Here is a 12,384-nt window from a genome sequence, read left to right on the forward strand (position 1 = left end):
CTACTGAAAATCCCATCGATAATCGAGTAATCGGATAAAATACATTTTTGTTTAGATAAAGAGCAGTTATTTTTCAAATGAAAATTTTTCTCTTTAAGAAATAGAATTTTCTGATACAGCATGTCAATAAGAGCACTTGCTTTGGTAGCTCCAAAACCTGTAAACACACTTAGACACATTTTTTGTGCCTTGTACATCTCATCAAATGTTGCGGACCCAAATGGCACCCGTTTCGTAGAATGACCCATTAGTCTCCAAACTCCAGAAAAGAAGCTAGATTTGTTGCTAGTTGCTATTTTGTATCAGAGGTAGCTTGAGGGGTCTGAAAACTGGCCTGAGTTTTCAGACCCTCAGCTCTATTTGAAATACCACTCTTTGATCTTTTAAAAAATTAAACGATTCCTCGAGGCGGAGAAAATTACTCGAGTAATTTTTGTAATCGAGTACCTCGAATCATTCGAGGAATCGTTTCAGCCCTAGTATATATTGTTATGAGTAGGGGTGTGCAAATCAATCTAAAATATTGATAGACTGATGCCAACATTGGGATCAGTATTGATCATTATTTGGGTGATAAGACTTATACTTAAGTTTCAGTTTCTCTTCTCTACATGTGCTCCTCTCAATTGCTCATGTGCTCATGTGCTCATAGATAGATAGATAGATAGATAGATAGATAGATAGATAGATAGATAGATAGATAGATAGATAGATAGATAGATAGATAGATAGATAGATAGATAGATAGATAGATAGATAGATAGATAGATAACCAACCAAGTACAAATAAACACACAAACGCAACAAATCTCGCTTTGAAAATTGGAAATGTATCGGTCTTCATTTCATGTAATTTCATTTATGTCTGAGAGGAAGTGCGTTTGTAAGACCCTTTGTAGTACCACGGTAATTTTTGTGGCTCTTGGTCTCTGATTGGTTGGCCACCCCTGATTTAGAAACTTCTACAGGACAACTGCAGCTCATTAAATATATACGCTTTTATCACCACTAAGCATACTGTCATCATCTGTACAGCAGGAAGTGCATTAGGGAAAGACAGGAAACCAATATGGGGCTTCCTGTGGCTTAAAGGAGGAGCTGCTTGGACTCTAGATTAAACAGCGTGATTACGGGACTGCATTAAAGTGGTCTGCACACTGAGCTGCAGCCAAACATGGCGCCAAAAAGAGTCCGAACAGGACAGAGGGGAGTTGTTTGGACTGACGGTGCATTGTCAGGCTTACAGGGTACATAGTGGACATTACAAAACAATAGCTCCACAGGAAATACTCGTAAGTGCTCTTAATGTTTGGCTTTGTTGCAGCCAAACACTGCAAATGTTGGAGTGAGTCCATGATCTGTACAATATCAAAGAGTCCGCTAAAGAGCTCCTGTGAGCTTTTTACTTTGTCATTGCTGAGGCTTTCTTTCCTGTAATTTTAAAGGGGCCGGCACTTACCCTGCATCATGCTTCTGTAGGATGTGTCAGTGATGGCGTATATGTGAGGTGGCATTTCGTGTCTCTTCTTGCCCTTGTACATGTCAACAATCTCCTCTGAGTAGATGGGCAGGTTCTTGTAGGGGTTAATGACGACACAGAAGAGACCAGAGTACGTCTGCAAGAGAGGGATGGAAGAGGAGAAGTTAGAGACTATAGAGGAGTAAGAAGAAGAGATAGTGTGAGAGGAAGATTTTGGTGTTGACAGGATTTTTGCTTCAACTGTCACAATGCATGAAAGGAGGTGGTGTTCAATATTTAATACTGAGTGAAGTTTTCTTGGATTTTCTCCACATTGATTTGATAACAAAGACCTTCCCCTCCCCCTTTAAAAGTTTCTCATGAAACATGATTTGTTTTCTTCTTACATTATGTAATCTTAACCCCACCCTGCTGCAAGTTTAAACTGATGATTTAGGCTGACATTTGGAGACTTAAAGCTACTTGACAGGTTTGCCGAGTCTTATCTTGGATCTTTGCAACAGGTTTATCTTTTCTGCTTTGAGAGGACATAAAAACCTTCTTTGACTCCTGACATAATCTGCAAGACTTATTTCTCCTCGTAATGTAGGTTTTTTTTATGCATTCCTGCTGCCCTCCAACATCTCTGTGCCTGGCACTCTAACAGCAGCTCTCCCTGGAGAGTCCAGCTTTGGAGCCTGGAGGCACTTAACCCAAGCGTAGCCTGAGTCCACAGGGGGATCGAGGGAGGGGACAGCAGGCTGTGTTGATATGACCGGGTCACTTCACAGCGTCAAAGAGAGCAAATCACTCCCAGCTGAGCACATCAGGGTAAAGATGATTAATTATGGGGGCAGTAATAGCTGTTACCAAACAATTTACATTCCATCTTCAGCCATAAAAAAAAGAAGAGGGGGGACTGTGGAGCTCCACCCTTACTCTTTCCTCACATCCCTCAGACCCCCGGCTGCATTGTTCCCTGCAGCTTCCTGTTTACAAGATTACTCCAAACACAGAGCTGGGAGAGACAGAGAGCAAACAAGACAGAGCTGCAGGGGACAGAGAGACGGAGGGGGACAGGGTGCAGGAAAGAATGGCTGCACAGTTGCCTCACAGTGACAGTTTGAACACAATGACGGTCTGAAACAATGGGGCTTAATGAGATAATTAGAAGCTGGGTTGGAGACTATCTATGGAAGGTAGTTTTCATAAACCAGAGGGGATTTCACAACAATTAAAAGGAAATGCATTAAACAGCGCAGAGGGACTGAGTAATCCTGCCCTTGTGGCCTAATATTTCAGAGAAACAGGGTTAAAGAGAGTTGTTTTTGTTAGCACATGTTGTCTTTTGGACCCCTTTACGCTTAAAATCCAGATAGTTTCAGGATTTTCAGGAGCTGGACGATCACATATGCACCTCACAGAGATTGTCTCGTCTGATGTGATCACACACAGTACAACTCCAACGCTCTGGTTTTAAGTAAGAAGAGAGGCTTTTTTCTGACAGAGATAAAGTCAAAAAACTTGCAAGAGTTTGTGCACATGTATAAAAAAGACTGCTCACTGTTTCATACTCACGTATATGAGTCCAGAGTAGTATCTCTCCTTCAGGTTGTGCAGCACAGATGCCTCGTTCAGGCACGTGAGCTCAGCCATGTCCTCCACCTTGCTGAATTTGGGCGGGTTCATCTTCTGGATGTCATCCTTGTTCACCCTGACCTTCTTCCCAGAGTCTGCCAGCTCCACCAGGCACTCGTCCCCGCGCTCCTCCTTCACCGAGCCTGCCTCGAAGCCCAGGCGCTCCGATGGGACCCATACCAGCTTCTTGGTGGCCCAATCTGCCTGTGCCAGAGGGTTGTTGACCAGGTTGCGGTCCACGTAGAGGAACTTGTCTGCGGCTGACATGTTAGCTGTTTCAGAAAAAGAGAGGGGAGAAATGGAGACTGTGAATTCATATGATAATATCCAGCAGAAACAAAGACATACTGGTCGCATAAAAGGTGAAGCTGGAAGGACCAGACCTTTGCTACCCTCACATCCTCACATGCTATCTGAGGGATTCAAAGGTCACAGTTGACGGGACGTACAGCAGGAAGAGTCTGCTGGAGTTAGGTCAGGTCGACATGAAACAAGCGTGTCAAACAAGCCTGCGTGTTCTTTTTGGCTATCTGCTGTGAACACTTCATCACATCTCCAGCTGCTGAGCGCCCGGGGTGACACTGGAGAAACATCTGAGCACAGCAACTAGTGAGGGAGCACATCTGTGTTTTTGTCAAGGTATCAGCTCAGGAGGTGAGTCCACTTAGTGTGATCTAAGAGGTGTCACAAATGTCTGCTTGACTGCTACTCAAATATTTCCAGTGTTTTGAATCTGGGTGCTAAATCTGATAACAGGCAGTTGTTGTGTTTTCTTCTGCTTTGATGAAGCCGACGAAAGATAAAAAAGGAAAAAGAAAGTATGAAAACCTGCTGCTGATTTTCCACTGTTTTTGCATTTCCAAAGTAGTGATAGGATATTTTCAGTAGTGGAGGGACTTGATTAAAAAAATTAATAAAATTAATTATGCCATTTGTAATTTATTAATCGTAATTAATCACATTTTAATCACATCAATATTCAACATCAGAAGCAACACTTTTCAATTCAAACAGATTTTGTAGAAGACTAAATCATTGAATATTCTCATACACAAGTCTAAACAACAAAATCCTGTTTATTTTGGTTAGAAGATGTTTTTTTTGTGGACAGATTAAAAAATAATCTAATTATTTACAGAATTTGTAATTTATTAATCTAATTAATCACATTTTAATCTTATATCTGCTTAAGGTCCCCACATAAAGAATTTGAATTCTAGGACATTACAAAATTAACTAATCAAATGAATACACGAAAAAGAGAAGATTTGTAAATCCTTTTTTTTTCAACTGGACAATATTAATTAAAATGTCCGTGTTCCCTGCCATTGACATTTGATTACTGTTTACTGCATCTATAGAAGTAAATTATATTTTTCAGCAGAGGGTGGCGGGGTCTGGTGGAGCTTGTCAATCAAAATCCTGCTCGTAAACTACTGTGGGTGGTGCGCTCTTTGAATGAGAGCTCAGCATGGATATGAGGAGAAATGTGAGATGACAGAGGCACAGCGAGACGCTGTGAGTCAGGAAAGTTAAGGCAGCTCACGCTCCAACTGAGGATGTGTCGCTGTAGCTCAGAGAGAAAAAGCGGCACCATCGTGAGAAAAGACGACGGACATCATGGAGAGGATCAAAGGATGGAGCGCCCGAGATGAACGCGATCAAAAAAGTTTGATATTGTTATTTTTTGGACCAAAAACAGGAAGAAAGACATAAAAGAAGAGAGTCCACTCTTCTTAAGTAACTTTGGTGTTTACATGGTCAGAGAAAACAAGATTATTTGGGTCTTAAAAGATCGTTCAAGAAGCTCTGAAAATGGCTGGCAGCCCATGAGTTAATCTTGCGTTTATTTTTATAACGCATTAATGTGTGGTGTAATTAATTAATCTAATTAACGCGTTAAAGTCACAGCCCTAATTTTCAGATGTGGCCCATGCATAGACCAGGTTCACTGAGCCTCCTGTACCACCTTAAGTTTGACCTCGACCTAATGTTCTCCTACATCCTCAAAGCTGCTCTTCCAGGGGAAATGAGCTCTAGAGCTACAGAAACAGAACCGAAACGTATTATGGTCAGAATGAAAATGATGCTCTCAAAAACCCTGGAATAGCTTTTAAGTAAAATGGTCTGAGGATTTTGGACACTTGGGGGACAGAATTTAGTAGCCCAAAAACATTTGTGACAGGGTTCCTGCAGCTTTAGAAAAGCTAAATTCAAAACAAGACTTTTTTAATGCCATTTGAAATTAAATTTAAGACCAACTTCACAATAAACACAAATGGAAAACACATCACATTAATAACATAAGGTTGGGGACAATTAATAGAGTCTGCAACCACATCGATGTTTGTTGGTTCCACTACCATGATAGCGTGATGTTACCACGAGAGTGACTCAGTTAATCACATATTAAAAAATAAGTTTTTAAGCATTTATTTTGAGATTAGGGACTATTTACAATTATAATAACGTGCTAACATTTTAAAGACTTTCAAAGGTTAATTTAAGACATTTTAAGGCCATCTAAGGCCTTTTTTTTTTTTAGATTTAAGACTTTTTTAGGATGCGATTTTTTATAAGAGTCTGCACATGAGCTTTACACCTTTCTAAATTAAGACTATGTTATTATGTATTCAGGAGACTGTCAAAAATAGCTTTCTCTATTTTAGGGTGAAAGAAGCAGTTTGTATTCTAAGCAGGAGATTAAATATCAAGCTTTATAAATCACAATATGCCATCATCAATGGTCAACATTCACTTCTGCATGAAATACTCAGAGGAGAAAAAGCTTTGCACACTCTGTTCTCTTTTCCAAACACTGCTGAGCACTCAAATATTAACGTGTTGTTGACAGAGAGCGCTGCAGTTTAACCCACATAGAAAGTCACTCGACCAGTGGAACCAGAATGAAGGTTAAAAAAAAGGAACCGTGCTGCAGTCAACCTGCCTCTTTGAAGCGCCCGAGCCTTTAACTGAACATGATGTGCTTTCACTGACACCAGAGCCCCTGACTTCACCGTCTCAATTATCATTCCAACACAGCAGGAGCTAAACACAGGTTCCCCCCAGCAGCACCGGGGCTGAAAGGGTCATCGGGCTCCTTCAATCGTCACTCACCTCCAAACACGTAACTTAGAGGCACGTGTGTATGCGCTGTGCAGTTCGTATGCAAAGATTAGGAAAACACAAAGCGGTAACATCCAGTCCAGCCTTATATTTATCATCACATCTGAATGAAATATTAGCTGGAAGAGTTCAACGTCTTCAGAGTATTTCCTCATCGTTATGTTGTCCAGTGGGACGAGGTGCTGAGGCCACTTTCTCATGGCTCTCGTTTGGGTTTTACACAACAGTGCAGAAAATACTCTCAGGCTTTTAAAGCAAGAATTAAGTTTGAGAAAAGAAGAGGACGAGGTTTGGAGAACAAACTTATCTAATAATCCATGTATTCCCAAAGCTTGATGACACATTTTTATTTATGCAAACTCCCTCTGAAGGTGCTGCAAATTCAAAACTCAAATATTTCTGAACCTACTGGGAGAGATTTTTACTTTTTGAGTTACTACTGGCACAAGTGACCAGTTATGATTTTCTGGATTTTGGGGCCAAAAACTAATATTTAAAGTTGATTTTTTTTTCATATATTTTATTGTTTTATCAGTTTCTTATTTTTTAATTTTATTTATTGATTGATTTTTAGTATTTGTTAATCTATTTTTTAACTTAAGGTGTTTTTTTTTAAATTATATTCTATTTTACCATCTTCTCTTGCTTTTTTTTGTTAGTTTTACTGTATGTAATTGATTTATTTATTTTTTCTTGTAATTAAGCTTTATGCACTCTTTCATTATTGATTCATACATCCTAACATAAACAGATTATTTTTTAATGACAATACTCAATGTAACCCCATATAACACATAGTTCTAACACCCTAAATACCTAATATTAACATTTTTGAATCTTAAGAAATAAAATTTCAATTCTTTTATATTTCTTTCTCCCTTGATTTTTAAAACTGGCTCCTTGGGACGTTGGCCTCACAGTTTTCCCTCCTCTACACTGCCCTCCTATCCAATAAATGCAAAAATGGCCCAGAAAGTAAATCAAAACATTAAAATGAAGATTAAAAAATACAACTGTGTGAATAAAACTTAATGACCTGTCTCCACCAACTATTCTACAAATATGTGGACGCAGCTCCCATCAGGCTCTTCAGACTCCAGAGCTTCTTCAGAGAGACAGAGAGGTTTAACAGGGTTATGTCAGTGGTGTCTGTTCCAGCACATTAACCCTGATCTGTGAGAAAGAAAGCAGACTGAGCGCCATTCTTCTCATGACCCCCTGCCTCCCCCTGCACTCTATCACCGCTCTGTCAGGCAGCGTACAGCTGACGTCCATCACTGGCCAACCCGCCTCCTGTGCACCAAACTCCATCCTGTAACACAACGTGGGGCAAATTAGTCCTGCCTTACCTCTCTGCTGGCTCCACACTCCCTCCCCTGCCCTCAGCCTCCCTCCTCTCCCTCTTCAGCCCTAACTCCCCCTCCCTCCCTCCTCTCTCTCTGTTTATCCAGTCTTTTCAGGGTTGCATTCCTCCCATACTGACCCTTTATCAGGGAGAGACAGCGAGCAGAGGCATTCCACACATTTCTGTGCTCTCTCTTCTCTGCCTGCCCTCTTACATCTCCCTCAGACTTCTTCTTCCCTGGCTTCCCTTCCTGCTCTTACCCTCCTCTTATTCCCATTACATCAGCAGGTCATGGATGTCTTCAGGGGTTTTACTTCTCAGAAGAGATCAGCATCGCCTCACAGCACAGCCCAACCATAAGTGCATCATTCTCTCAGACCTGAGCGCTCAAAAATACACCTGACCGCTGCTTTCGGATCACTCAGGGCCATGACGGGATGAACACACGATGACTGGTTCAAATCCCTGAAGCTTTGTTGTTTGGCTGAAAACATGAAGTGAAACAGAGCAGGCTGAACACGCCCTGAAGCATTTCATCATCACACCCCAACTTCAGGGGGACGTGTTGGATATTAAAAAGGATATGACAGACAACAACTCCAGAGAAATACCACATGATGCAGAACTCAAATTGAGCAAGAACCATTGAGGAGAAATTTCCTCTTGTAGAAAACAGGAACAACTTTGAGATGTTGAGTCATTTGGACTGCACTGTTTTATTTTTTATTTTTTTACCAGTTTACAATATTTTATTATCTGGATTTTATAACTTTGAGAGGTTTGTCAGACCAAATTTTTCACTCAAGACAAAACAGGTGAAGCATGTTTTTGCGCAAAAGTTACAAAAAGTGTGTAGAAGATGAATGTAACACTTTTAACCACTGCTTTATTAATTTATGTCATTACTTTTATCTGCTTATCTATAGTTCTTGTTATTATCTTTTAGCACTTATCTTTCTGAACATTTATCTACAAATACTTATCTATGTTTATAAATTTTGATATCCCTCTTTATTGCTTTACACTTCTTTTACTGCTTTATTCTTTTAGATCACTTTCAGATCTTTTATTGTTTCTTTTCTTTTATCACTCTCAAAGGTTTTTAGTTCGCTGACACCTTCTAGGTGTGACATTTTTCTAAGGACCCTCTGATAACCGTAACATTGATTAGCATAAAACTAATACTATGTAATATGTAGCACTTTGCAACAATAGAATTGGGCTAATTTGAACTTTTCGTGTAATTCATTTTGTAAACATTGAGAATGTGCTGGCTCCCAGGTAGGGGTGTTTTTTCAAATTTTTGATCCCAAGGCACCAAACTAAAATGGACGGGAGTATTGGAAAAATAGCTGATTTTATTGATGCAAGAGATCACAGTTTGGTGACATGCTTTTTCAGTGTTACAGCACACTTTTACAGTTATTTTCCACACATACCCCCAAGTAGGCCTGTCACAATAACAAATTTTGCCAGACGATAATTTTCCAAAATATTATTGCTGATAAACGATATTATTGTCAATATTATTTTGATTTTTTTTCCATTTTTTCATTGATGTAATTATGATAAATGGGATAATAAAGTGAGTACACCATATCAAAAGCAAGAAACTTTAATTTCTTAAGCGTATTTAACTGTAATTAAAAGGTCAGGATCTTTTAAATAAAATAAATTAAACAAAAATATAATAAATTTAACAAACAAGAAAGAGAAAAAAATACAATGAAAATGAAATGGACTCTCTTTTAGAAATAAATACATGTCAATGAAAATAATTACTACTAATCAAAAACAATAAAACATAGACCCTGTCTCTAAAGAAAAAACGAAACTCCAGAAAAACAACAACAATAAAAACTATAGCCTAAATAAAAGGGAGTTCATACAGTTCCTGAATTGTTTGTAACATGTCCTTTTTCCCAGTCAATCTGTACTGTCTGTCAAACATTTTAAACATTTCTGGCTGTCAACCGTATTGAAGGGCTGCATTTCTTTGGCAATGTAGCTGTCTTTGAGCGCCCACCATTTGGCGCTTTTATTTCTGTTTACTTTGGCGACCAAAAGCCTCAGTAAGAGCAGATTGTCAAAGAACAAGGCTCCGCTGCACCTCCCCTTCTTCTTCTTCTTCGTCGCCACTATTTTCAAACAAATGCGACATATCAGCTTGTTGGTGTTTATGAGCTCACACTTTGTTCATTCTGATAAAAAACAAAATATTCCCACACTGGGACTGTGGCAGGCGGCTTAAGAACCGTATCTTTCGTGCCATCACTCATATAAGCGTGTGTTTCCTCCTTACCCCTCAGGACGCTCGCCTCAGCTCTCTGTGTGTACGCGCGAGCAGCCCCGTCTTTACCCCAAAGATCGCATTTTTGACAGATGCTCACTCTGCTATAAATCTGCTAAATCCGCTATAGAACCTATGCACCCCGATGTTACGAAAGATAGACGTAGTGAGCCATCTTCTCATTCAGCCGCTTTGGTCGAAAGAGAGGAGGAAAACAAACATGCATGCACATGTCTGTTTACCGAGGCTGGCAAACTTACCGAGGACGTTTTTATTTATCGTTCAGTTAATTGATTTATTGATTATCGTGACAGGCCTACCCCCAAGCTGTGGTTCGTGGACCCCACTTTGAGAATCACTGCTCTGATAATCTCTAATAACCATTTCTTCTTAGTTCACGTTCTGTTCTAAAAGGTCCTTAAAATCATTACTATTAGAGCCGCAGCAGAAAGCAGTTATACATTATTCTCCATCATGTCTGTTTATACGTGCCTCTCTTTGACTCACGTTCGTGCCACAGATTTTCTCGGTGACACACTTTGAGCCCCCCTCAGGAGGATCCCATGAAGACTAAAAATGACTCCAGCAGCTATTCTAGTTTGACATCCACTGTGCTACATCGAAATCAGAAATCAGATGAGAAAAAAACAACTCCCTTACGCCAAGTTTTAATGTAGGCCTGTCCTTTTGGCTGACAGATTCAAGACACAGACGCTGCCTTGACTTTGGGATACAACAGTCAGTGTGTGTTCATGCTGCTGACCTCCATAATCCTGTAAAAATCAAGGTCTCCCTTATTCCTCCTCACTATGCAACACCACCTGGCTGTTAAAGCATCACCCTTCATTGTGTTAAGACCCATTTACAATAGGATTAGCAAGTTGAGATAATCATAACAAGGATTATTCCTTAATTCAACACATGGCAGGGCATAAAACACAACGTAATCCCAAAACAAGCCGTTGGCAGGACTCTGAACTTCATGAAACCTGGCTGCGGTTCCACTAAAAGGATTATTTTCTTGGAGTTAGGAGTGTCCTGTCAAAGAGGCAGAGGAAGAGGAACCATCAAACAAAAAACAAGGAAGAGGCCAGTTTTAGAAACTGGTCTCATCACAGAGGAACAGGCACTGTGAGGAGGAGCTGCAGGATAAAGGGGAGAGCTACAGGAAGCAGGTCAACCTTCGTCTTAAAAACTGAGCTCTGGACCAATAGCCTGACTCCCTCTCATTCCTTTCCACCTCACCGACTCTCCCTGAGCGACTGTAAAAACCAGGAGACGTGTCGGCCTCCACCACAGCATGCCCATGTACAGTCAAACGCTGCTGCGCTGGCTGAGGGAACCTCTGTGTTCACTGACCCATCCACAGGAATATTAATAGATCCACACTAAAGTCAATAACACTCAACTCCCACAACAACTGCATCCCATCACAACACGAGCTGTCACAAGCTGAGACAGTCCTGCTGTTGATCGTTGCTCTAAAGTTGTTGTGAATTGGCCTCAGCGCTGTGTTCACAGTTCAATGATCCACTGACTGCTGGCCCTCATTAATCTGAGAGAGGGACCATCGAGGGTTCACAGTCATGTCAAGATTCATTATGGGCACACATGTCGGCTTTTTCCTCGCTTCGCCCTCCGTTTCTGGAAGTCAGAAGGGTGGGGCAAGGAGAAGAAAGGAGAGGAAGGAGGAAATGACAAAGTGGGAAAAGTATTTTGCCATTTGTAGAGCCTGAATGTGCGTGTACAGCAGGAGGGAAGGTGGCGTTTTTTTGAGCGTATGCCGGCTGCCTCTGAGGACCAAGAAGCAAATTAAGCCCTTGCTGGAAAATAACCGCACTGCATGACAGATCTACATCACTTTCCACATTACTTTTCGCATTCCTGCCCCGACCAGGATCCAATTTCACTTTTAACTGTAAGCTGGCCAATGCCATCTACCCTTTACAACCACAGGCTCGACTGGGTCTTACTGAGAGCTCTCAGCACTCCGCCTACATCGTCAGATCTACTTTGTACCCTCTCATTAACACCACCATGCCATGTTTTCAAACTCTTAATCTATGAAGGAGTCTCAGAACTTTCTTATTGGTCAGTTAGTGAAAAAGTTTTAGAGAGTGCATAAACAAATTTACATCCTGTCAAAATAAAGGCACAAAGCATCGGTCCCATTGCTGCTAGCTTAAATTTAAAGGCTTGCAATTCCTGATCTTGTCCAAATTATCCTTAAATGTGTGGAGTCGATGCCATAATTTTACTGTTCTGACCACATCAGCAATTCTAAGTGTTAAAATGCTTAAGATTTAGCCATTACTTTAAATCAGAGGTTCTCAACTGGTCTGTCTTCAGGACTGACCACCAGCTCTTAATGACAGGCCACAAAACCAAAAGGAGGAACATTTTCAACCTCTCAAATTCATTTAAAGAAAACCTGGAAGAGTTTGAACCTGAGATTATAAGAATATCACAGTCCAACAGTTTTGATGGCTTCGTTTTCTTATGTGCTAACACCTGGCTCCACAAAAC

General features: G+C 40.6%; 1 protein-coding gene across 2 annotated transcripts in view; it reads right to left on the bottom strand.

The window, feature by feature from the left end:
- The window catches only part of LOC141810121 (myosin-9-like), a 34,303-nt gene that overhangs the window by 15,519 nt on the left and 6,400 nt on the right, over positions 1 to 12,384 (bottom strand). For both annotated transcript variants that reach the window (XM_074697471.1, XM_074697469.1), the window contains exons 2-3: positions 3,038 to 3,369; positions 1,460 to 1,616 (exon numbers count right to left, since the gene is read on the bottom strand). In XM_074697471.1, the coding sequence (XP_074553572.1) occupies positions 1,460 to 1,616; positions 3,038 to 3,364 (484 nt within the window). In that variant the 5' untranslated portion in view covers positions 3,365 to 3,369. The remainder of the gene's footprint in view (positions 1 to 1,459; positions 1,617 to 3,037; positions 3,370 to 12,384) is intronic.

Source organism: Halichoeres trimaculatus, unplaced genomic scaffold (assembly GCF_033239565.1).
Source record: "Halichoeres trimaculatus isolate MK-OKI-2021-1 unplaced genomic scaffold, fHalTri1.1 fHalTri1_scaffold_20, whole genome shotgun sequence".
NCBI classification, from domain to species: domain Eukaryota; kingdom Metazoa; phylum Chordata; class Actinopteri; order Labriformes; family Labridae; genus Halichoeres; species Halichoeres trimaculatus.